Genomic DNA, 27,581 nt, shown 5'->3' on the forward strand with positions numbered 1-27,581 from the left:
GCTGTGCCACCCAGGTGCCCCAAGATGTGTTATTTCTTTTGAACGTCCTAAAACCCCCACAAGACAGCACTGGAAGAACATGAACTTGGTACGTATGAATCCAACGTTTGTCTTGCTACCGCCCCGCGTCATTCTCACTCACAGGATAAAACCAGCACCCATGGAAATCCACGGAGGAGATGAACTTGTTTCTCTCCCAACACGCCCTTCACTCGGGGGATGAGGACCCAAATACGCGTTAACAATGGGCACGCAATAGGGGTACCTGAGGCTACTGGTCTTCAAAAAGTTCCCAGGGCATTTCCCCTCTTTGGGGACCACTGCAAATCTTAGGAGAACTAAAGAATAGATTATGGGGCGGAGCTGGCAATGGAAAGCACACACTAAATGGGAACTGGCAAAGCCTCAGGTTCCGGCTTCACTGGTGCGTGCTGCAGTTCCGAAGGAAATCATGAGCTCGTGGGCATCTACAAAAGTTCAAGGGGCGGCAGCCTGCTGTCCACTACTGACAGTTTTGACTCTTCTTTTTTTTTTTTTTTGGATTTTTAAAAAAAATGTTTTATTATATTATGTTAGTCACCATACAGTACATCCCTGGTTTTTGATGTAAAGTTCCATGATTCCTTAGTTGCGTATAACACCCAGTGCACCATGCAATACGTGCCCTCCTTACTACCCATCGCCAGCCTATCCCATTCCCCCACCCCCCTCCCCTCTGAAGCCCTCAGTTTGTTTCTCAGAGTCCATAGTCTCTCATGCTTCATTCCCCCTTCTGATTACCCCCCTTTCTTTATCCCTTTCTTCTCCTACTGATCTTCCTAGTTCTTATGTTCCATAGATGAGAGAAACCATATGTTAATGACAGTTTTGACTCTTGCATTCATGGTATGGGGGAGAAACACAACAGCGAGTATATCACAGAAGAGTGAGAGAAAAGATCCTCATCGGTTGCATGAAATAGGGTAAGTGAGTCGTCAATATCCTGTTTCCAGTGGCAACGGCTACGCATCCTGTGGATAGCACTCATTTAAAAAGGAGCAGTCCCAAAAAGCTAGTGTCTCCACAACAGAAAGGGAATGTTTCGTGTGAATGGGAATAATGAGTGAGAGTACTGTGCTTCTAAAACCTGATAAAAAAAATTATAAATTTCATCAAATTTAAAAGTAGAATAGTTCAGAAAGTAAAAAGTATCTTTCTTCCTCCTATAGCCTTCTCCCTATTCAGTATACTAGAGTTCCATTCTGTTTCTTTATTCAGAAAGCATGTTTTACTTGGCAGCTTCCTATTCCTAATCTTCAAATATACACCGACTATCCAATCTGGGGGTTGATATTCAGTTACCAATGTTTTCCGAAAGCAGCACAAAAGCTAAGACCTAAAAGCTGATGTGCAGTGTTTAAGAGTATGATCATGCAAAAGACATCTAAAAGAAATGCAAAAAATGTGATGGAAGTAAAAAACCCAATAATACTTAAATTATTACTGTTGCACTTAATTGGACTGACTTCATTTGACCTTACTCACCATCTTTATAAACATGGCCACAAAAGAGCAGAGAGCAAATGAGAAATGAAATTCTTAGGCTATTAGAAATAGAAACCTATAAAGACTCTTAGAAACTCCTAGAGCATGAGACAATATCCAAGTAGACACAACTGTTCTAAAATGTTTCAAATAATAATTATAAGGTGTTGTCATTAAGAAAAAAGTCCAGGGGTGCCTGGGTGGCTCAGCCGGTTAAGCCTCTGACTCTTGGTTTCAGCTCAGGTCATGATCTCAGAGTCCTGAGATCAAGTCCCACATGGGGCTCCATGCTCAGTGTGCTCTCTGTCTCTGTCCCTCTCTCTCAAAATAAATAAATAAATCTAAAAAAAAAAAAAGAAAAAGAAAAAAGTCCAAAGTTCTTCATCATATCTGAGAGGAAACTTTAGTATTTCAAAATGTAACAGGAGTTATATATGAATACACACTGTCCCATACACACAAATCTACATGCTTTCAAGTATTTCTTGAATACCAAAGCATAGATTTGAAATCTGATATACAGTATAAAAACGATCATGAAAAACACATCTGAAATGCAAATATATAAAAATGCACATCTGTAAAGAGTATTTCACTTTCTTATTTGAGACCTGGCTGATACCAAGTATTTCTGATCAGTCTCAGACTTACAGGAAAACTAAAGCAATTAAGAACAAGGAGCTGAGCACATCTCAGGGCTTTTCTTTTAACTGCTTCAGTGTTTTCTTTCCTTGATGGTACCTAGCATACTGAAAAACTACCCCAAACAAACCACAGCACATTGAAGAAAACTCACAGTGTTCATTATTCTTTAATACTGACTTCATGCTTTCCTTGCAAATATCACACTACCAGCACCACTTTCTTCATTAAAAGTCTGAAAAATTGAAAATTGCCCACCTGAATTTCAAATCCAAACGTCCCATTATCTTGTTTTTCCACAGTAACGAGCTTTCTGTAATAAAAAAATAAAAACAGGCATGAAGATCAAAGTATCACATTTGGCACATTCTTATCATGAAATAACTGTCACAATTACAGATGGTTATCATTCAGGTAAACTATATGTAAGAATATGTGTGTCTGTGTTGGGGGGGGGGAAGTACACGCTGGTGGGAGACCAAAAAATACATGACTCTCTTTACCTTTGAGACCAGGAAAAGTCGCCTAAAGAACTTGATCTCGTCAAAGCAAGCTGAAAAATATAACAAGCACACAGTTATCAAAAGGTCCTAAGACACATTCATAAAATGTACTAAATCACAAAGGACTTTGTTCTTTATCACCTTCTTTGGCCCAGGTCTAGGAAATTGTTACGTAAAGGTAGTAATTTCCATTCTCTATTGGTAGCAAAGGAGAGCCGGGAAAGGGAACATTCAAGCATTAAAAGGCTAAAAGAGGCTCAGATAATACTACACCCTGGCAAAAGAGTTCGTGTAATGTGGCAAAACTCCAAAGCTTCCAAAAAGAATGTCATATCTAATCTGTATTTAAAATAGCCCCTGAAAGATTAACCAGAGCAATTTATGATCCCATGGAAATTCAAAGAAAACACCACCCGTAGAATGGCATATAAAACCCAAATACTTGGTAGTTTTTTGAGATACTGATGAAATGACTGTATTTATTGTAATAGTTCAATATGTTACTGTTTTTAGCAGGCTAAAATAATCTGTAAAGAACCAATTCATATACAGAAGCACAACAGGTGAAACCAGGGACTCAAAACCTCAATTCCGTTTTATGATTTCTTTTTGCAATAGTTTTGGGAAAGTGTGATGGGATTTACAGCCAAGAAAGGAAAGGAACATCAGAATGGTATAAACAGTAGGAATACTACCACCTTCACCCCCCTACATCTTTGGGAAAAAGATCATATAAGCATAAACCTCCAGGATATATTCTACCCTTATAAATAGGAAAAATAAGCAAAAGCAGCATCTTGCTTTTCAGGTGATTGCTGTGAGTTTGTGTGTGTTTTTATTTTATTCCTTTAGGAATTAACCCAAGTTAATTAGACCTTTCTCAAGTCTTGGTCCAGGGGCCCAAAATGTCAGCTTATGGTACTAGCTAACCCACGGTGTTTCACCGTCAATCTGATGTGCTTGTCGTCTATCAGTGAATACATTAAAACATGTCAGGAAACCAACATACAGTCTAAACAAATGCAAGTAAGACAAATAGAGGATGAAATCAGGAGAAAACACATTAAAGAAATTAATGCACAAACAAAATCCTTATTAAGGCATTTGTTAGGAGAGAAGCCTATATCACTGTTAATAAATTTGAATTACCAAGTACCAAATGCCAGCATTTTCACAAACTTTCTGGAATGGCTCAGTGTTCAGAATTCGCCTGTTGATCAGTAAAGCTACTGAAAGAAGAGCTGATCTCTCATTGATTTGATGTAAATTAATTACATGTTGTAATTCCTTGTCTTTTCAGTTCTGGACCTCAAGCCATTTATATCATCCTGAAAACTGCAATAGGAAGGCTCAGACCTAAAAAGATTCTCTAGATTTGCTAAAAAGCATTTATTTTCAATTTGTAAGGACTAACTGTAGAAGGCCTCCAACAATTTGCATGGTTTATTTCAGCCTGTTTTGTCCTACCTACTACAAACATGGGCGGGGACCACTCAGCTATGCAAGAGGGCTGCCTTCTTGCCTTCTTACAGAGGAGACTGATAAACTTGACATTCCCAAGCATTCTCATCTCTGTGGTTTAGGTACTCACATTATCTTAATCTGTTTTCATTATCTGTATCTGCCTGGCTTTTACCCTTATTTCCGATTTTAAGGTACTTAGGTAGGTCATATCTACTTCTGTTATCTGTTATTGTAACTAGGGTTTCTGTTTTAAAAATAACACTCTTACAATCAATATTCATCGTATTATTCATATAGCCATCTATGTGGAAACATATATTTGTGTTTATATAAAGTGTATGCTGGATCAAATACCTCACTTCTGTGCATAATTACTGGTATCCTTTGGGCCTCCTGGGGAATGCACTTGTTTTACTTTCTACACCACCACCACCACCACCCCCCCCCCCCCCCCCCCCCCCCCCCCCCCCAAACAACTTTTTTCCTGGCTTTTTTGATTCAATTAAAATACAGTAAGTATTNGAAGTAAACTACTAGACACCAATTTAAGTAACTAAGTAGCAGTGAAATATCAAATTCAGGAGGAATGTGTTAAAATACTTTTCAACTTTGTCCTTCAGCAAATTTTAAATATTCACAGGAAAATCTCAAGGGTCATCATTAAAAATATAAAATTAAATTTAAAAAATCCAAAACATGTGGCAACATTAAAAATGAAAATCAAAACAAAAAATAATAAGAACATTAAAAAAAATCTCAATCCAAAAACAAGAAGAACCATAGAGAAAGGACTAATAGAAAGCAAAGGAAGTTAGTAATGCCTTAATACATAACTGCCAAATGAATAAATGATAGCAAGAATTAATGAGTTATTAAAATTTCCAACCTATCCTCAGCAATTCTAAATGGCCTTTTGCCAGGCAAATAATCAGGGCATTGATGGGAACCTCAAGATTCCATCTGGTCCACCTACAACTTGCCTTCTAAATAAAAAAAACATTCTATTTAAATTCAAATCTAATATCTTTTAAGTCCACAAGACAAATCTAAGACCTCCACACAGAAGGAAACTGCCGCACCTTTCCTTTGCTAACCTTTCTATCTAGCTAATTGACTAGTTGAAAATATTTGCCTAGCACAACGTGAGACGCATGGCAGAGACTCAGTTCCTGTGGACTGACTGATTGGGGTTATCAGTGACACACACAAAAATCAGACTAAGTCAAATTATAGATTAGTTTCTACTCTGGGTGAGCGATGAACCTCTCTTAGGCACCTAATATTTAAATTAAAAAGAATTTAAATAAATTAGGCACCATCAAATTCTCTGACACGTGCCACATCTTGACACAAAGCCTACTTGTCTTTGATCTGGGCTGTCAGACTCAGGCAATGCAGAAAGGAACGTTCTCAGGGTTCAACCTTGCTCACACACCAAATTATCTGCCGAAGTGGGAAGAAGTATGCCTAAGGCCTTATGGAAGGTCTCACGCTTTGGCAAATGTTTTGCCCGCAGCCCTCCTTCTCGAGTGAGCGGTCCTGTTCTGGGATCTCACCAGTGGGGGCCGTGCTCCCGAATGCCCTCCCAGCCAGAGCCTTTCCTCAGGGTTGCAGTGATGGCACCGAGACGCACGAGTAAGGAACGGGTGTGTGATGAACAGCATATGCTGGCAACAGCTGTCTTTTATTACACATTATCTAATATGAGAACTCTAGGTTTGGCAATTTGGCAGGCCTGCAAACTACACATTCAATTACCATCGCTGATGAGACAAAGCTCCTTAACCCCTTGCTGCCACTGATAGAAAGATGCCTGGGGTTGAGCTCATGATTCCTCTTCTTTTGTTTGTAGTCAGATGACTTAAAAGATCAGGCATGAATATTCAAAACGTAATTTTTGCTGCTATGCAGTGATTCACAGTGTCCCTCTTTACTAGGACACCAAGACCAAATATTTCAGCTGTCAGTTTGCAAAAGATAGGGGTCGTCTGTAGCTCAGCCAGAGAGCCCGCAGGCTGGGAGGAGCTCCAAGTTCCATACGTAGCCACTTCTGCTGCTAAGTAACAGATTGTTACTTCCTGGTCCCCACTCTGTGGACTCATTTCCTGAAAGCATTGGGGGTGGGGAAAGGATACTTACTAACAGAGAAGGTGTTTCTTTTGTTTTTATTGTGTCAAAAGTCCACAAATTATGTGCCCTGCTCACTTTGGAGCCCCTGCCTCCCTTCTCCCTGATTCTCACATGAATTTAGCTTTTTTCCGTTTCCCTTTTAAGCCAGGAGCCTTGGGATAGCAGGGCTCTCCATTCTAAGATACTTGCTTAATGGAGTTGACTTCAGTTTCCTAACTTGTACGTGCCCTTAAGGAACCCAAGTCAATGTCACAGCTTCCTAAGAAAGTCTCATTGTGGACTCAAGAGCTTCTTTTCCAAGAAAAATTGTGGGCTACTGATTCCAAGCATGTCACAATATGGATTAGAGGATGCTTTTTGAATTCTTTTGTCGTGAAATTAATACAGTTTTCTACCCAAAGTATTTCCTAAATGATCAAAACATGTTGTTGCAGTTAGGAACACTTGGGAGCTTTGGTAACAGATGGGTGTGTGACCAGAAATCAGGTGAAACTCCTAAAGGGCGGATTCCAGCCCAGAAGTACACGCATTACAAAATTCTGTATCTGAACTTTTAAGTGAAATCACTGTTTCAGAAGCTGCCTATTAAGCAATTAATTCGATAACCCAAAGACTGTCAGGCAGAGGCAGTCTGTGGTACCACTGAGGCACGTTCCAGCTTCTCGCCTCGTCCTCAGGTCCCTGGCTCTCATTACAGTTTTTGGTGAATCCTGCCCTCCAAACGCAACCTACTACCCTCGGCTGAGTGGCCCATCAGGTACAATCCTCTGGCATCACCACATTTATAGAGCCTCTCTTACTTTCTCCTGTCTCCTTCCCACCGTGTTTTCCATTGCAGGGATCCCCCCCTCCAAAACTATGTTCAGAAGTAGAAGCCTTACTGCGTGTCTGTCACCTCCTACAAATACAGGTATGGAGATAATACGCACACACAGAAGTCTATTTTTAAGCAATTCCGAGTATAAACATCCAAATGCTTCTAAAGATTAATCTGAAACTACAGGCTCACCAGATCCAGCTTTGCAGAAGCCAAAGCCAACAATAACGAGAAGTATGAATTGTTGACGTCAGCCCCGAAAGTGTTGAAAATAACAGTGGGCAGAGAAACACCTGCTCATGGGATTGCCTCACAGCGATCTTGTTGCCTGCAATTCAGTCGGTGCCAAATGGGTGATTATTCTCTAAAAACCACTTAAAAGAAATGAACATCCATTTGGAAAATTCTGAAATGTTGGGATAAACTTGCATCAAGTCTCATTGATGATAATTGTACAGAATCCTAAGTATCATGTAAAAGAGGTTTTGTTTTGCTTTTTTCTTCTTCCTTACAGTAATTCTCACAACAGGAAGAAAAAGCTGTTTGAATAGGAGTTTACTCTGGGAAAGAACATGAGAAAAGGGAGAAGAGACGACCTAAAAAGATGAGAACAGCAGATAAATTCATCGGTGTGGGAATGTGTGCATGTGATGTTTACGTGTATATGTTATACACATATGCACGATGAGTGTGTTTCATCGGCCTCCATCCCTCTCATAATCCCCTTCAGTAGCCTCTTGCTGACTGCCTCCTCTTAGTCCAGCTGTCTTCACCCACGCTTAAAACCAAGGTGACTCCTCCATCTTCACTGCCTTTCACAGGAGTCTCTGGGGCTCCTCTCCATTCCATCCATTTCCTCCTTCTCCAACTACTGCAAAAGTTGCTCCCTCGTCACTTGTCCCTACCCACTTACCACCGACACACCACACATCTAGAGTGAGGTTTCTAAAACCCTCTCCTGCTCAAACACGCCCAGTGGCTCCCTGTGCTGGTCAAATGACTGCTTCCTTGGGGGAAGTGTTCAAGTGTTTCATAAAGCAGCGCAGCTCCGAGGTTTCCCCTCCCCCCCTCCCCTCCCACAGACACTTATTGGTTCCTCCGGACACAATAATGTGCTGTTACCTCAACATGCCCTAAAGGCCCCGAGATCTGTGCCTCGGCATTAATTATTGCCTTGCTCAGGAATACCCTTCAATAACTGGAATATCTCTCCTTCAAGGTTATATTAAAAGGCATGTCCTTGCATTAGAGCATTTATGTTGTATAACGCCTATTCGTTCTGCCTGCTGAATTTTTAACCCTACAAGGCCAGGAAATGTGTTCTCATCTCTGTACCTCCTACACTGCTCTCGGAAACCTGAATAAAGATCTTGGTGCTTCCCACAGCTGCTTTATTTCCAGGCAAGTAGTAAATTGATAGAAATGTTCATCATTTGATTAAACTTAATGTCATAAAAGCATTTGGGATTTAAAAAGATCAAAAATCCAAACCATGGCAAATTATGCCCTTATATTCATTGTGAAAAATAATGAGGAATCAGCCATATACATCACTGAGAAAAGATCACGACTCTCCCTCTATGCTCTAACTCTCTAATCCTGAAATCAGAAGGCTTAAGAGGAGCCCGTGATGTGCACTAGGACTTAAGGGCAAAACTTCACGCTTTAAAGCAATTCTAATTCTAAATTCAGAGACGTACTTGGAGCATGAGAGCAAGTGATATGACCAAAACCTGAAGAGGTTAAAAAATTGTTTTAAAAATTGGAAATTATAGAATGAAAGAAACTAACTCAGCTGGACATGGATTTTTCCAAATAAGGTTTCATCTCTAGGGAAATACCTTGCAGTAAAAATAAAAATGACAGCATAATTATTGAGCACATAGTACGTGTCAGTCACTGTGTTAAGCACTGCACACTTCCTCACTTAAGCCACAGAAGAGCTCCTTAGGGTGGTTCTGTTGTTATCTCCATTACAGAAAAAAGAAAACTAAATCTCAGAGGGGCAAGTGACTTGCCCAAGGTACGACAGCTAGGAAGTGGCTGAGCTGGTATTCAATCAGCCATTCACTTATCTAATAAAAGCCTTAATTCCCAATAGCATTAGGAATGTGCCTGTGCACCAGCACTGAAAATAATTTAGTCAACAAAATTTGTCCCGAAGAAAAAGCACTCTCCTTGGATTGGAAATGATTATCAAGGAGGGAAGCCAGGAGGGAAGGAATCAATGAGACACATGCAGGGGGGAAAAGATCAATAATTCTCAAACTGGCCATGTCTATATGCACTATCTAAGCTCGATGTGCTTAATGATTTTCATTTTACCTCAACACCTCTTCAAATGAGAAAAACAATCTTCTTTTAAGTTTTGCCTTGACAAAAATTTTTATTATGGTCTTAAATCTTTTGGACTAGTCCGTAAACTCTCTGGACTCCTTGTCTCCTTCCTCGCCCATACTCTTAGTGACTAATTCCAAAGCCTCTAAAATACAATTTCGGTGTGAAGTCAGACAAACATATCAATTCTGCTCTCAAGAGAACATGAACAGTCTGAAAGTACAAGACAGTAATCATACCTGCTTTCTTCCCCGAGGCAAAGTAGCCACGGTGTCTGCCAGCATTTGAATCCTTCTATTATCATCCATTCGGAAGCTGCCCATGAGTGGGGAGTAAGAGCTATACGCGGGACCAGCGCAGTAGTCCACCAAGTTGCCATTGCTGCTCTGTCGCATGAGCCTTTGTAAAGACATTGTGAGTAAAGATTACTCCAGCTTGCACATGGTCGAGTGGCCTTGCAGGATGGGGGAAGCTAAAAGTCTAACTCTCTGACAAGTAATCAAAAGTAGCAAAGCAGAAAGAGCCCATGTGACTTCTGTGGTTTTAGGTACTTGTTACACAAACCCTATCTTGCAGTGCACTCCCATTTCTCAATGCTTTTTTCTTTAAGCCCCTGGGAGAAACTAGCTTTACCATTAAAAAAAAATCAACTTATTTTTTTTCCTCTTTCAAACAGCCAGAACTCTCATGCTTTTATGTTCTACGGCAAGTTGTGTTCAAAACACCATCTGCCTTTTTTTTTTTTTTTTAAAGGAAGAAAGAAAAATTTCCCCAAGTTCTGCCATGTGTTACCCACCCATTCTCCTACTCACTACGGGCAGTGCAGTGTCAAAGTCAGGATATGCAGACACTCAGTTCTTGTGGCTATAAGCAAGAATTACAGGGTCTGGTCATAATGTCTGTCATGAAGTCCTTGTAATGTTCTTTCCCTGAAGTACACCCTAGCTCATTAATGTTCATCAAAAGGACATTATATCTGCCACTGGGGCTGTAACTGTTCAGCATTCTTCTGGATTCCCTTCTACTACTTTGTCCTAACTAAAATGATCCATCATCTTTACAAGGAACAATGGGAGGAGAAGACCAGCTCACTCAGAGCTCAAAGTTGACCCCACCTTAGACAGGACTTTGTTGCAGAGTCAGCATGTGGTCCTGAGGGAGGAATGGAAAGGACAGGAAGGTGTCCGGCCAACCAGGGTGACCCAAGAATGTTACCTGTTTGGTGCCTGCATGCTCAGATGGGCCAAGGGCACCATCGGGATATACACAAGATCACAGATACTTTTTTCAGGGGGGATCTGGGATTTGTAGTTTCGAGAGAACTGGTTTCAGAGGAGGAGCAGGGGATGTAAGAAGAGGAAAGAATCAAAACAAAAATCAAAAAGAGAAGTTTTAATTACTACAAAAAGTCAACTGCGATTTTCAAAATAATTTTGAAGGTCAAGAGTAGAATGTAAAGGAGTTAGAAAGTTTTGAACTAAAATGGAAGTCGAGGCGAATTCAGCTCGAGCAGAACCTGAGAAATATAAATGGTAAAATCTTCTGAGTTACTGATTCAAGAGATACAACTACTGCAGAAATTTTTAAAACCTGATCACAGCATAATTCGCTACAATTGGAATTGGATTATGACATGAACAAAATGATGTCTCTAAAAACAAAAATATCTAAATCAGGGATTATAAATGCATTTGTCTTCAGGGGCCAGTGGGTAAAATAATATAATGTCAATGTGTAAAACAAAAGAGAATGGTAGAGACTTTGGCAAATAAATAGTATGTCAGTTATGAAAACATTTATGTAGTGCATGTGTGGGCGAGTGAGAGAGAGAGAGATTTTAAAACATCTCTAGGCTGTGAGGTACATGATTTAAATCCACACTATTAATTGAGGATAGCAGTCCACCTGTCCCCTAGGAATTTTATGAAGTTAGGTAAATATTTTAATATTTCAAAATGTCAAGTGGAAATTATACTTTTGCCTGATATAAGGCCATATAGGCCAACTGACAACCAAGTGTGATGGATGGATGCTAAAATTGTATCCATTTAGTGTGTTATACTGATCTTAAGCTAATATAAATTCCAGAAGTCTATTATGAAATTAAGAAATTGGAAAATAATTTTTTTTTACTTAATTTATGAAATGTGTTTAAGAAGTAGAATCTTCCAAATCAGGAGATCCATGGCTATACAGCCACAGACAAAGGCAGATCTGACATTCAGTCAGGACGTACCGGTACGGCCACATTTGTTAGTTATATATTTAGGACCTGGTCTAGTTTGGCCATTTCCCTGTTCTGATTGTTAAAGTCTGTGTCATAACAGTTATTAAATATTTTAATAACATCCCTGATTATAAAATGTGGGGAAACACTAATCTTTTCATACAAATATGACTTCAAGCCTCAAACCCTTGATTCACAAAAGTGTTCTACTATTTACAACTTCTTTTTTCTATAGAATTTACCTCAGGACAATTACACTATTCTGAATTCTCTTCCTCTTCATCCTCCCCTTTATTTTATAAAGGTGATTTTAAAAGTGAATCAGACCAAGTTATCTACCCACTCAAAAGATTTCAGAAATGCCTCATTGTTCATAAAATAAAATAAAATAAAACTTTTAAAAATTGCACTTCTTGTTTAATTTCATTCCCTGAAATATCATATCATTTTTTTTTTTCAGAGCTTTCTTTTGAGACTTAACATATTATCCTTAAATTATACCTTGAAAGCAAGGGCCATTTTGTATCTTTGAATTTACATTCACGTCCTATGTGTAGAAAGTGTTCAAGAAATGTTTAGGGGTTTTTTGTCGTTGTTGTTGTTTTTAAGATTTATTTATTTGAGAGAGAAAGAGAGAGAGAGCATGTGAGCAGGGGCAAAGGAAGAGAGAAAAGCAGACTGCCTTGTTGAGCAGGGAGCACGACGCAGGGCTAGAAATGTTTGTTAAATAAAAAAAGGGCAGGGAAGTCGATATTTAATAAAATGAATTAAATAATATTCTTCTAAAGCATCAAAGAAGAAAAATTAAACTAGTAGAAAATGTTTGTATTACGCACCCATATTCCAAAGTTCCACAATCTGAGGCACTCTGTAAGGAGTAATCTGAGGGAAGTGGAAAGATTAATGTCTTTCTAAGAAGAGACATCACAGAGCTACCTTGCTCTCTGTCTCTTTGCTGTGTGAGGGCATAGAGAGGGGTCTGCAAGCCAGAAAAAGAGATCTCACAAAGAATCCAATGACTGGCACCTTGATCTTTGACTACCCAGCTATAATAAACTACAGTAATTACAATAAATTGCTGTTGTTTTAGCTACTCAGTCTGTGGTATTGGTCCGGGCTGACTAATATGCTCTCGAAACCTCAGTTTTTACGTATCTAAAATCAAAATTTGTAGAGAGAAACACATAAAATAGTCCAAGCATAGCACTTGGTACAAAGTAAAGTATTACTATTGAGTTTTAAGTAATAGGAATTCAAAGGGAAAAGTTCAAAGGAAATTACCTGAATTCTCTACAAACTGCTCTATCTACTACCAAACGCTCTTATATGCCTCAAGAACGCCCTCATCTATCCGAGAGCTGTCTAGAGACTAGAATCCATGTGAAAATCCTTACTGTCGTGTAAGGCAGGTTATGCTTGCAAAGCATTGTCAGAGCCAATGTCTGAAATTTCTGGATAACCATTAGCCCAACTCATCTCTTCATTAGCATAGATGTGGCAGAGGAGTAAGTGGTTGTTCAGAAAAATAAGAATTCCTCTGTGTTTTTCAGATTCTAAGATAGTTTTTGAGCTTTTTGCTTTGTTTTGGCCCTTTGCCTTTATTTACACAGGAGGCCTTTATTTGCTTCCTGGAATACAGTAGGGTTTTGTTTCATTTGGGCTTTTTGTTTTGCTTATTTGTTTTATTTCAGTATTTTCCTTTTATTTGTACAGGGAGCCCATATTTGGCTACATGGACTGACATAAGAGACAGGATAAAGTCATCCAGACAATATTTGATTCTTTTATGTTTGAATTTATATAAAGTAGATTTAGTTTGGTAAGGTTACTCTCATATCTGAGAGCCAACCAAGAGTGGCAACTGTTTTATCCTACTTCTCACCTTATTTGAGTGACTGAACTGGGTGGATGGGTGTCTCTATCTTCCCCCAAACACTCTGTGCGGGCCACTGGGATTCTGAGAGCATTCCCGAAAGAGGAGGAGCCTTTTTCAGAAAAGAGTAAATTACAGTCAGGCCTGGTTCTGAAAAATAGCAAACTCAGGAAAGGGAAATAACAGAAAAATAGATCATGAAGTCCCTATATTGGAAATCTTAATGTGGGTACAAACCAAATATTAGCTTAGAGTTGTGACGTATGTATTGAAAACCACACACACACATGCATACAATTTTAAATCTAATATAAATAATAGCTAACAATAGATCATACCCATTAGGTTTTACTACAAGTGCAAGGAAACAATTTTCTGACCTATTAAAGCTTAATCCAATCAAATCATGAAGCTAAGGGTAGATTATGGTATCAGCCAAGAGATTTAACCACTGAATTCATCTGGGGCCTTAAACAGATTAAATAGATCAGTGTTGGGGCGCCTGGGTGGCACAGCGGTTAAGCATCTGCCTTCGGCTCAGGGCGTGATCCCGGCGTTATGGGATCGAGCCCCACATCANTCATGAATCCACTCAGTAAGATAATTTCAAGCCTTCTTTTAAATGTAAAAGGGCATGATCTTGATACATTCATTTTGTGTATTTATCACATAGAAAAATCACTAACAGAATTTCTAAAAATTCTATTTATTTTTTTTTACCCTCTTCAGGTTTAGGGAGAGTCCTCTGAGCATGGTGAAACATGCCAAAGATGGATCTCCGGGGCGGAGGGGGTCCATGTTAAAGGTATAAAGTTATATGTGGGCCACTTGGAGGTGATAGGTATGTGTGTAGGGATTTATGGGATCTTTGTGGCAGTGTCAATGTTATCTATAAAAAATGCTCTGTCCGTACAGGGGAGTTAAGTCTTTAGGAGACAGCCTCTACAATAATTTTAAGACTGTACTCCTCCAAATGTAAGGAGATCATTTGCTTTACCTGGAATAGAGGAGAAAGTAGGTGTGACAGCTTCTGAGATTTCCAGCCCTGACTTCAACCACAGTAGTTCTGCTTTTAGTGCTTTATACTGTATTTCTCCCTACACCACAAGGTTTCTTTGGGTTAAAAGATTAAAACTGAATGAAAACAACAGGTAGGTTTACATTAGAGAGAAAAGAATTAACACATACTATGTGAAGAGCTTTTATGTCACTCTATAAGAAAGTGTCAGTCTGCAAATGAGTTTCCCCAAATCCACAGACTTAGCTCCCTTTTGGGGGGAAAAGCCCTAACAATGAGAGAGTTAGGGTCCATGAGAATGAGCCCCCAAATGAAAAACACTGGGCACCTGGGAGCTTTCTGTTGCCTGCTGTTGTTAAACTGTTTCTGTTAACAGAGCAGAACCACAAGGTGGCCAGGACGCAACCTCATATACAAGCCAGACTTAAAAACAGAGGACCCCTAGGGGCCCCTGGGTGGCTCAGTCGTTAAGCATCTGCCTTTGGCTCAGGGCATGATCCCAGAGTCCTGGGATCAAGCCCCACATCAGGCTCCTCCACTGGGAGCCTGCTTCTTCCTCTCCCACTCCCCCTGCTTGTGTTCCCTCTCTCGCTGGCTCTCTCTCTCTCTGCCAAATAAATAAATAAAATCTTCAAAAAAACAAAACAAACAAACAAACAAACAAAAAACAGAGGACTCCTAGCTCCAAAAGGCACCAATGAGCTTCCTGGGTCTCCTGCCAATATTGACTAATCAGGACAAGGCTCTTCCAACCAATCAGAACGCAGAGACCTCTCCAAACAATCAGGATGAGTCTCTTCCAACTGGTTAGGAAGAAAGCACTTTCTCCACATAAAAGGCACTCTTGGTGGGGGGGGGTCTGCCTTGGGTTTGGGGATCCATGCTTAGCTGCCATCTGTAGGTGCTGTTGTTCCTGTAACAATAGTAAAAATTCTCTTTAAGCATAAACACAAAATAACCAGCATAATCAGTAGTCAAAAGATTCCTAATTTTGGATTTGTTGAAAACAGTTTTTAAAAAACTTTTCTTCATGAATTTATTAAGACAAAGGTGGAGGTACATTTGCATCCCCAAAAAAAGTCATCCTATGAAATGAAGACGACTTTCTGAGAATATTAAATCTCTAAGAGAAATAGAGTGGCCTCCTATTACCAGAGTATTTTCTTTGCTTGAGGGCTATTATCTTACCCAAAACAAAAACAAGAAACAACAAGTAGCTATTTTTCTTTTAAAGTTACTTGATAACTCGGTAAAGTAGGAATATGTCCAACCAAGTTTAAACTTAAAGATTATATATATATATATATATATATATATATATATAAAGAAATATATATTATTGCTCTAATATATATGTATACATATGTGTGTACATATATATATAATTGCTCTAATAACCATGAAATAAGTGAATAATATCAGCCACATTTAGTAAAAATGATATCAATAAAGTGGAAAAATGGGTGGTTTCCATTTGAATATGGGGGTAATTCATTGAAATGAGTTTATTCAAATCCATTTCAGTCAAAGAGCAGGACCTTAAGCATTTGGGCAAGAAGATAAAATATTTATAAATAGATAATATATGTGTGTGTATAGATATACGTGTATATGTATGTATATATGTGTGCATGTGAGGAAGAGGGAGAGAGAGATGAAGTAGAAATCATAAATAGATCAAAAATCATAGAAGAAATTGAGAAAGTAGTCAGAGGGCTAGCCTTTAAAAAATCATGAGGTCCAGGTGATTGTCAGTGCTATGCCAAATTTTCAAGTTAGGGATAAGTCTTACATTAATTGGCACAGAGCATAAAACAACTAAACCTATCTTAAACTAGATATAGAGGGTGAAAAGTAAGGAAGGATGGAAGGAGGAAAGGACAGATGGGAGAAGGGAAGGAAGAGGGGGAGAAATGGAAGGGAAGTAGGAGAGGGAGGAAATAAGTCAATCTCACTTATTAATTATGAAACAAATGTCCTAATTGAAATATCAGATTGAGTCCACTAGTGAATTAAAAATAATGCCTCTCCACCAAGTAGGATATATCCCAGGAAAACAAGGATTGTTCAACTCCTTTAGGACAATCAATATTAACAGAAATCACTAAGTTTCTGGATGAAAGAAGATTTTAATGTCATAAATGCCAAAGTTTTCAAGATTCATCTTTGCTTTGAAAAATCCCAAGTAGGGATTTGAAAAACCCAAATAGGAATAGGAGGAAAACTTCTTTAACATAATGAAGAGTTATCTGCCAGAAACACCCACCAAATATCATGCTCGATGTTGACATGTGTTTCCACTGGAGTGAGAAGGAAGACAGTGAGGACAATAGCCTTCATGCCTGTCACGGTTGTACCCTGCTTCGCAGAAAGGAGGTAGAAAATGTGCAAAAAGACAAAACTGTAGCTTTATTGATGACATGGTTGCATAACTAGAATACCCAACATAATCCACTGAAGAACAGATTTAGTAAGTCAATTTTCTTAAGTGTAGGATTCAAAGGATAACGTATAAAGAGACATAAAATTATCATACTGCAGCAATGGATGAAAAAAACTGTTTTAATGGGGGGAAGAAATATTATCAAAATAACCAAAAGCCATAAAACAGGAATGAACCTAGCATGTTTAAGATTTGATGAACATTATAAAGTCCAAACTAAAGAAAAAAGTCCTGTGTTCCTGTATGAGAAGAGTCCTTCTTGTAAAGCTATTATCCCCAGATTTTCTAAGGTATCCAATGTACTGCAAATCAAAATCTCCACAAGTTTGGTTAGCTTCTTTATCACATTTGACACACATTCTTACACTCGTCTGAACAAGAAAGTGCCCAAGACTAGCCAAGAAGAATTTGAAAATAATAGTGGTGGGTGAGTATGGGCATTGAGAAAACTGCCCTACTTGGGTATCAAAAAATATTATAAGAATAAAACTGTCAAATAGAATAAAAAGAATATTAACGAATAGAATTTTGTCAAATGAATAGAGAATCCCAAACATATCCATGCATATTCAGAAATGTATCATATCATCAAGGTAATTTATTTCATTAGGAAAAGAATTGACCTTTCAATAAATGGGGTTGGTACCCACCTGAATAAAATCAAGTCATAGTCTTTCATTACAATACAATAAATTCCAGATGGCTTAAAAACTTAAACGTAGAAGTAATTTTACATAGATGAAATAATAGCAGAAAATATAGAATATTTTAGTAAGGTTAAGTTGGGAATGGTTTTCTAACAATGCAAAAGTCCAGTTAGTATTAGCAACATAAAGATTAAAAATTTGTTTTTAATGAAAGCTATAATGTACATAGGTTAAATCTAAGTGGCAGATAACAAGAAATTTCTTGTGATGTATGTACAATTGATTAAGGCCATAATATAGAAAGAGTGCTTAAAGTTACACTTTTAATGAGCAAAGGCTGTGAGCAGATAATTTGCAGAAGAAATACAAAGCATCAGCATGTTTATTAAAGCATATTTAAACATATTAGCAATCAGGAAAGTAAAACTTGAAATAACAGATACAAATTTTTGCCCATCAGATGAACAAAAAATAAAAATAGGTCGTATCTAGTATTGGTAAAGTTACAATTAAGTGGGCTCTTCACACTTCGTAGGAATATAAATCAATAAAGCTTTATTAGTAATTTGACAGTTTTGAAACTAAAACATACATGCCAGGAATTCTACTTCTAAGAATTTACCTTGCAGAAGTATTCTATACGTGCAGAAAATAGTGCAAGAACGATTCTTGTGGCATTGTTTGTAATTGTGAAAAACTGGAGTTTTAAATGTATATCAATTGAGAAGTGTCTAAATAACTGACGTTAATCCGATGGAATATTCTGCACCCATTAGAACAAATGAAAGAGATATCCGTAGACATAAAGGTCTTTAAGGCAAATAAGGCAAGAGAAAAGAACAATGTGCATAATAGAATCCCATGTTTTTTCTTTAAAGAAAGATCACGTATGTATACATACTCTAACATGATTGACCTAAAAATACTCTGCACGGATATACACCAACCTGTGAGTAGTGGTCATCTCTGGAGAAGGAGTAGTGGGGGCGGGTGGGGAGGGGTGTGAAGCAAGACTGACAAAATTTAGTCTCTGTATGGTTTGAACCTTTTATAATAAGTACGCACTCATACATTAGTCGGTCAGCTTTAAAAATATCAAATTCACAGAGAATTTTAAAAAGCCAATCATATTTTGTTGAAAATAATATCTTTGCATTTTCTAGGTCCTTGTACTTGTTTGTGCTTAACAAGGGAGTTACTGGATGTTTGCTGTTTGTTCATAGGCTAACATTTTGGTTTGCTTAATGGGATTTTTTTCCCACCCATTTAGGGAATTCTTTCATATTTCTTTATCATTTTCTTTCAACTAAGTAGACTTCACCCTCAGAAAGGACTGCCAAAGTCCCCACAACAGTGTCACAAAGGAGAGGAACACAATCACAGGCCACTAATTTTTATGATGGTAAAGGCATTGGTTTGTCCTTCTGAAATCCAAGCTGAAGTGGCAGTTCTCAGATGCCTCGCTCGGTTCTCATTAGTCATTTATTACCCCTCCCCTCCCCACCACACCCCCAGAGTTCTATTTCAAAATCCAAATCTTTCATCAAAATTCAAGGTAAACAAGTGACAATGTTCCTTCCTCTTTCCTGAACTAACACCCCCGCGTCGTCATCCGTCATCCTCGGAGCTCAGCTTTTTTCTTCACTTGCCCAGGGGCTGCGGGCAGTGACACACCCACTGAGGGTTTGGGGCTTTTAGAAAGTAGCTTCTTAGAAAACCAGAAACCTGTTTGGGACTGGAATTTTGCGCACTACTTGGAACGATAAAATACCAACCCGACAGGTAGGTAATTTCCTTCTGGCCTTTGAATAAAACCCAAACTCCTTAGCCTGTCCTTTGAGGTCATGTAAGCTCTAGCAGATCCTGTGACCTCGTATCACACCGCATCCTGGTTACAGGGGCCTTTCCGCTGACCCTCCAACAGGAAGCAGTTTCTCCTCAGGGCTTTTTGCACTCACTCTTGCCTCTGCCTGAAACAGTGCTCTCCCCACCAAACTTCGGGTGTCTTGTCCTTCTCTCTTTCTCTCTTTCTTTCTCCAAATGTAAGCTCAAATATTACCTACTGGAGAGGTCCCAACTATTCCAAACTGAATGAATAAAGGAGTTAAATAAGTCACATCCAAATGGAACAACTCCGGGGAGAGTGTTCACCTTGGAGTTCCCTAAGTAGACAGCTCTCCAATCTACTGAACACCCAGAGTGGCCTGGATTCACCCTGCCACCTGTAAAGGACTTGCCCTTGAACACAGTAAGAGAGTCAGAGAGGGGCTAGAAGGAAGCAACTGAATGGAATGTTCCTCACCTTCTCCATTTTCATCTTTAGAGTCTTGAGAGGTGGGGTGTACATGTGCGTACGTGAGCAGCAGAGGAACTACAGAAGAGCAATAAGGTAACCTCTTAGAATACCAGAATCCTCTATCTTACTTCTATCCCTGTCTACTTACAATAAGAGGAAAAGGTATGGAATCTTAATTTCTCTGAGATTCAAATGTAATACAGGGAAGAATAGTATATTAGTCATTTCTTTCTATGTGCCCATAACCTAGCACAGAGCCTGACTCATGATGGGCACCAATACATTTTTCCTAACTTTATTTAATTAAAATAATAAAGTCAGATAGATACGAGGTAGTGAGTGCAGGAGATAAATCAATAACAATGCATCCTTTTTTGGTAAATCCATAGTATTTGTTAAAATCTTCAATATAGAATCAACTAAATATAGAACTTAAAAAATACATATCCCCGAAGTCATAGAGCCATCTCATCTAACTCCCTTAGTTTTCAGGTAAAAATAAAAGCAAACAAACAAACAAAAACCCACTAAGGCCTAGGGCATGTAAGCCTCACTGAAGAGACAGAGTTATTTCATGGCAGAATGATGACTAGACTACTTGCTCTCCTTCAATTCTGCAAGCATTTACTGAGTATATAATCATAGTAACAGCTAAGTGATGTCCCAAAGTAGCCACTCTCATAAAATCATGAGACGAGTATTATATTTATCATCCTCTTTCAGATGAGGATACTGAAGCTAACATACTTGGGTGATGTTATACTGCTAATACCTAGGACAGCCAGGGTTAAAATCCACATCATACATTTCCAATGATAATGGTGTTAACCGCTGTGCAGTACTGCTTCCCCAAAATTGCTCTAACACTGTGGGGACATAAAGATGAGCCAGATAGGACCTTTGCCCTCATGGAGATCAGAATCCAGGTAAATAAGAGAAAAAAGTCTCAGTATGATAGCAATTAAAACAGTAATTCTAAAAAGACTATGGATTTGCCAAAGATTGGTAAATGGGTTATGGGTTGAATTGTGTCTCCCAAAAAGATATGTTGAAGTCCTAACCATTGGTACCAGTGACCTTATTTAAAAATAGGGTCTTTGCAGATATAATCAAGATAAAATAAAGATTTAGGGTGGCCCCTAATCCAGTGTTATGACTGGTGTCCTTACAAGAAGAAAACATCATGTTGAAGGGAGACACACAGGAATCAAACAATGGGACAAAGGCAGATTTGGGGCGGTAAGCTTTGTAGTTGCAAGTCAATGAATACCAGGGATGAATGGCCACCAGCAGAAGCTGGGAAGAGGCAAGGAAGGATTCTACCCAGAGTCTCAGAGGGTGCATGGCCCTGATGACACCTTGGTTTCAGACTTCTAGTTTCTAGAAATATGAGAGAAAAAAATTTTGAGCTAAGCCACTAAGTTTGTGGTAATTCATCATGGCAGCCCTAGACATCCATTCTTCCTTATATTTAGAGATCGTACAACAATATCAAAGGTGAAATATTCTGTCAATCACTAGAACAGATGATCATTCAGCACCTCTTCGGTCTGGACATTGACTCAGAACACAGTGAAAGGTCTTTGAAGTAACGAGTATTGAAATTTTATACACAAGTTTATGACAGAGAATTATGCTAACTCGGAAACAATGATACTTTCCCTTTAGCCAAGCCCTGAACATTCTTTTTTACTAATGGCCTGGGAGGGGCTGGCGGGAAGGTTGTAGAAATGAATGATTTAACCTAAGATGGGTGGACAGCTGGCCCAGTTCCCAAAACAAAAGCCTTGGGAAATTGCCATGAAGTCTGGACACTAAGTCTCCAGAGGCAGCCAGCGAGGGCTTTTCCCTCCTCGCCAGTGGAAAAATACAGAAGCTCCTGTTTCTCTGGACGAACCCCTGATCATGTGGTCGTGCCAGCGGCAGCCAGAGAGTGGCCCACTTCTCTTGTTGGTCTATTTGAAAGAGTCCTGACTTCCAGTGATAAGCAAGCCCGTCAGTTACTCTGTGTACGCCGGTTTACATCTCTGGTTTCAAAGAGGAATTGTTAAAATAAAAGTAAGCAAGGACCAAGTAAGGATAGTAGCAATGATCTAGGCTCCAGATCTCGTTTCTGTCCCCAGCTCTACCTCCTACCAGCTTTAGGGCTTCGACAAAGTCCCAATTTGGAGTATGTTTCTCCAAGGATCTAAGGTAGGGAGAAATGCCACGTCATTATGAGGATCGAAATAAATGACATAGGAAATGGAAAAGATATATGAGATTATAGTCTTATAAAAATTTAAGGGTCTTAAAGTTCCCTGGAGGGTGCCGGAATTTGACACACAACCTCCACTCTTCTGGTACCATATTTCTAAAAGCCATTTTGGTCCAATTCCATTACACACGTGTAATGTGAATACCATCACATCAGCTACAGAGTAAATGTCAGAGTCCTTCACATAGTTTGTAGCACCTTCCTTGGCCTGTGCCCAGCAGCCATTCACAGTTGTGTATCCCTGTGTGTGACCTTGCAGGTACACTGCTGCGAAAGCAGTAAGGCCAACCTGTTCGGCTTGAGCTCTTAGGCTCCTGGGCAAGTTACTGAACTGATCTGTGCTTTATTGTCCTCATCTATAAAACAGGACCAATTATACCACATATCACCAAGTAAAACATAAGAGTACCCAGCACATAGTATTGCTCAATAAATGCTTCTTGCAATCATTATTATTGGTACTCATATTTGCCCTCCAGCTACCCTGCACTGCTGTGTTCCTTTCATACAAATGTTTTTTTCTACCTTCTTACCTTTGTTCACAGCGCCTTGTTCACCTGAATTTACCTACTCTAGCTCTATATGGAGGATAGAATCCTACCCATTCTCCCAGGTCCGACTTAAATGCCATATCCTTCATGAAGCCTTGCCTGATATCCCCAAGCATATAGGAGCATCACCTCCCTAGGGCATCCAGAACACCACCTGAGGACCTCTCTTATGATGAATCACATTTTCTCTTCTCCGTTAATAAGCTGTGAGCTCTCATCCCCACCCCCAGCCCAAGACAGAGTTCTTTCCTCATTCATCTTTGTAAGCGTCTAGCACTTGAAGAGTGACTTTCTCATAAGAGCTTCTCAGTAAGCATTTGATGAATACATTCATAACCTGCCCAAAGCTCTGGCAGTTGATTTATTCTCCTGGCGATTCTTTACTTGGGCAATGTAGGTATTTGATGAATAACATTTACTGTGTTTTTAATATTCAAATGTAATTTAGGTTTTCTGGATTGTTTGGCTTAATTGTAATGAGTATGAAATAATTGGGTAGTTTGAAAGGGAAACTTAATACAGCAATAATATACATATATACTATATTTCTATGATGATAAGCTGCCATCAACGGCAATAGGTACCATTGATTTACTATACTTTTCAAGGAAAACTTCCACCTTAAATGTATCCATAGATGGTAAGAAGCATCCTAATATCAGAATTGTAAACTGTGAAAAAGGTACGCATTAGAACACAAGAAATGCAGCTAGGGCTCTTTTCTCCCATCATAGCGCCTTCAGTGCTCCACGCTGGACACGTTAAACTAGACTCACCTAGCCTAGGGGCTGCAGAACACAGCCTCTCATTTCATTTGTAGCAGACTTCTCTTTTTCTCTTTGATTAAATCTCATGTTCTTCTGCCTCTAAAATGTCTAACATCTGATCCCCTACCTGCCTCTGCCAAGCTCAGGCCCTGGGTTCAGCGCGCAACACAACAAAATGGCAGGCAACTGGTCTCCCTATATATGGTCTTCCCAACCTAACTATTCCTATTCAATTGTGTCAGAGCGTAGGCCTACTGAATTTAAGTTTAGACTTCTTAGTCTTGCATTAAAAATCACTCACAATCTAGTTCTTACCTGATTTTGCAGGCTTAACTTTTAATTTAAATACATGTAGAGGCCCCAAGACGTAAAGGCCTTCCTCCTGAGGGTACACCTACACGTAGCAGTGTCATACCTCTGCATCTTGGTTTAAACTGTCCTCTTTTCCTGAAACCCAATCCCCATTTCTTTTTTTCTTTTTTTTTTCTTTTTTTTTAGATTTTATTTATCTATTTGACAGAGATAGAGACAGCCAGCGAGAGAGGGAACACAAGCAGGGGGAGTGGGAGAGGAAGAAGCAGGCTCACAGCAGAGGAGCCCGACGTGGGGCTCGATCCCATAACGCTGGGATCACGCCCTGAGCCGAAGGCAGACGCTTAACCGCTGTGCCACCCAGGCGCCCCGAATCCCCATTTCTATTCACTGAAATTCCTCCCACTGTTAAGAGCTAAGCTCAAATGCCAACTCCTCTGTGAGGTATTCCCTGATGACAGCAGCCAGCATCTCTCACTGCTATGATTGAGTTCCTATAAAATTTAGTATCTGTCCCATTTGCACTGCCCTTGACACATCATCATATATCTGGTTATTTATTTAAATGGTCATCTTCCTATTTTATATACATTTGTCAACTTTGTAGGCTTAAACAACATGTTAGTTTAGTAAAAATTGAACAAATATATGTGAAATGAAATAAGATCTTTAGAACAGATAATTCAGTTGATTGGATGTCACATGGAGGTTTCTGAGGTGACATGGAGGGAGTCAGCACAGATAAAAATTACTCAAAATAAGAATTTTATTTCAAGCTATTTCATATGCTCATTTGGTGGGGTGCTCAGAAGTGTGGTAGAGGAACAGTTAGCATGTTAAAGGATGCACTAGATGGTAAAATAGCCATTGCTCCTGACCAATTTCTTTTGTTCAGACCAAGTAGAAAAAATGCAAAGCGGAGTGATAAAATATTAAAAATTCTTGGGATCATGGAGAGGAAACACTAACGTGAATGTAATCACCAAAATACCTACTGTAGGTTAGCCGTGTCAGAAAGATGTCACCATTTACAGAAAAGAGAAAAGGAAGGAAAAATATGCCATTTATGGAAAGAGCAAAGGAAGCATTTTATGTCTTCCCTGCTGGTGGTTCAACTTCAGCCGACAAGCTCTATCTCATGGAGAATTTCAGCACCACCCTCCTCTGTACCACTGGAGAAGAATAAAAATGAAGTCTGTATACGAGATGCATCTGGAGAGAGACAGTAATTACTGGCCAGGACTGATTAAAATTCTCGCTAGGACCTCAGAGAAGCACTGATCATGGCTTGGCAAAGAAAGGAAAGCATCGCTACTGCTTCCCAGAGCACGTGTGGAGCGAGGAACAAAGACAGCAAAATATATCACTGGCTTCTAGCCACAAGCTAAGAAAGTGAATGAAGGAAAAGCCAGATTGTATCGATCTGCCGCTCCTATCTATGATACGATGTTCAACTCCATGATCAGGCTGTAGGACGACACTTTCCCTCACTGTAAGCAGATTGTTAATATTCCCTAGGTCTTTCTCATGCTGCTGCATTTCATCTCCCTAAATAATAGCAATCATAGGGGCAAAGTTGGTTTGCATTACATATTTGTCTCACTCATACACCTGGCAAAAAAATCCTGTGCATATTACACACTGATACGTAGCCAAAAAGGGAATGTTTCCTTCCCTCTTCACTCCAGAAAAAACGCTCAAGGTTTTACTCCCAGAACCAGGGATGACAAGGTGGCTTTTTTTGCAGGCTCTTGACTCCCACCTTCCCCTGGCCTAGAAAGTTGGCTTACTAGTTGGCTTCTCTAGTAGATTTTTTTTTTAGAATAAATGCTTTTGAAATATTCTTTCCAAAATGCAGGGATCACATGAGCAATGTAATTCACTCCAATTAACTTTGATTTGTTTTCCAGTAATTGCTAACTGATGAGTTTATTAAACTTATGTCTCAGAGTTTTTCTAAGGGTAAAAATTCCCTTTAAGAGTCAATGGTTCACATAAGAAATAGGAAGATCGGTAGGAGAAGGAAGGAAAGAATGAAGGGGGGGTAAACCGAAGGGGGAATGAACCATGAGAGACTGTGGACTCTGGGAAACAAACTGAGGGCTTCAGAGTGAGGGGGGTGGGGGACTGGGATAGGCCGGTGATGGGTAGTAAGGAGGGCACGTATTGCATGGTGCACTGGGTGTTATACGCAAGTAATGAATCATGGAACACTGCATCAAAAACTGGGATATACTATACGGTGACTAATATAACAAAATAAAAATTATTTAAAAAAAAAGAGTTAATGGTTCACAAGCACACACCATTATAGATTTGTCACTCTCTGCTCCATCCCTCGCTTTCTGTTTGCTCTCCTTAGCTTAATGGTTTAACTTTTGGAACATGGTTCACTCTCCCAACGAATGAATGGAAAATCAAACCACCTACATCAGTGAACTCCCCAGGAAAACCAATGCGCTTGAAAATGCTGGAAGTGTTTAGGGACATACTAAGAGGTAATAATGGCTTTAGTCATTTTCAAGTGAACCACCTGGCTTAGCTTAAATTTCCCTTTTCCGTCACTTTTGAAATGTGATTTCTGTGTGGGCAAGAATCATGTCATGGAAACTATGGACTAGATGGGATTTTGAAGATCATCTAGTCCTTGCTTACCAAACTCTGAGGCCCTCTTTGTCATTCCCCAAATAAGCAGTAGTTAATTATTTACTTAATTGCATGGGCGCCTGACAGATTTAGGTACAGAGAGGAATGTAATTCTGTGTTATTTTGCTTTTAAGCACTGGTAGTCTGTTAGTTTTATTTAATTTTGTAACTGTCTGTCTTTTCCTTTTGCCTCCATTTTTTTGCAAAAACTCTAACAAGGTTTGCAAAGAAACACAAAATTGGCATGCAAACAAATTTTGAGAAAAAAGTAGGGCAGGCTGAAAGGAAACCAGTGGACTCCCCAGAAGAAATTGTACTTGGCATTAATTTTTCTATTTACATTCTTTTTTAATCTTCCCCCCCCCCCGCTGGTATTTGAAAACTGCTAAGAATAAGCAAGATACAATGGGCTTTGCAAAGGGAAGGAAAAGAAGATAAGCATGGCACCCAAATGTTGACATCATAGATGGAATAAAATTTTCCCAAATTTTATGACTATTTCATCCCTAGCTTTAAAAATGGTGTACATTTTTTGTTAAGGCTAACTTCATACACTCCGCGCATTTCTTCTATATTCCTGGTAGATGAAAGCCATTAGAAAGTTTGAGCTGGGGGTACCTTAAGAGTAATACAATACAATACAATGCCTTCATTTTACTGCTATGGGCAATTTGACCCAAAGAGGTGAAGCCACTTGCCTAGAAACACATGGACCCGTGGGTGTAGCTGCAGACTAAGGCACAAGGCTCCCATTCCCGAAACCACACCACCTTTTACTGGAAGATCATCACTACAACCTACTTTGCCTTTTTCTCATCTTTCTGCCTAAGTCCAGGCTTCTAAAGTTTCCACCATTTTTATGGTCTTTCCACTAAGCTCTAAGACTTTAACATGGCATAAGATAGCAGGTACCTTGTCAATAAACTATACAACAATCAGTTCATTTGCTCATAATGATATCTAATGTTCCAGCTCTTGAACCTTACTATTTTTCTGTTCCTCTTAACAAAAATAGTTCTTCGCTGCTATTTCTGACTTAAACTAAACTCTCATACGTATTTCTGTTTTTGCTCTTTTCCTACTCCTTCTCATGTGCTACAGATCAGACTGCTACGATTTCTGAAGCC

The 27,581-nt window shown here is 39.2% G+C and overlaps 1 protein-coding gene and 1 long non-coding RNA gene across 2 annotated transcripts in view; one reads left to right on the forward strand and one right to left on the reverse strand.

The window, feature by feature from the left end:
• Positions 1-9,830, reverse strand: part of CYTIP (cytohesin 1 interacting protein) — a 31,527-nt gene extending 21,697 nt beyond the window's left edge. Inside the window, exons 1-3 of the mRNA XM_002923803.4 lie at positions 9,657-9,830; positions 2,670-2,719; positions 2,425-2,479 (exon numbers count right to left, since the gene is read on the reverse strand). Coding sequence (XP_002923849.1) covers positions 2,425-2,479; positions 2,670-2,719; positions 9,657-9,830 — 279 coding nt within the window. The remainder of the gene's footprint in view (positions 1-2,424; positions 2,480-2,669; positions 2,720-9,656) is intronic.
• A 9,399-nt stretch (positions 9,831-19,229) lies between these two features.
• Positions 19,230-25,925, forward strand: LOC105239555. Its single transcript, XR_858419.3, has 3 exons — positions 19,230-19,407; positions 19,949-20,014; positions 24,809-25,925. It is a non-coding gene; the product is annotated as an uncharacterized LOC105239555 (long non-coding RNA).
• Positions 25,926-27,581: the final 1,656 nt, after the last annotated feature.

Source organism: Ailuropoda melanoleuca, chromosome 2 (assembly GCF_002007445.2).
Source record: "Ailuropoda melanoleuca isolate Jingjing chromosome 2, ASM200744v2, whole genome shotgun sequence".
In the NCBI taxonomy this organism is placed as follows: domain Eukaryota; kingdom Metazoa; phylum Chordata; class Mammalia; order Carnivora; family Ursidae; genus Ailuropoda; species Ailuropoda melanoleuca.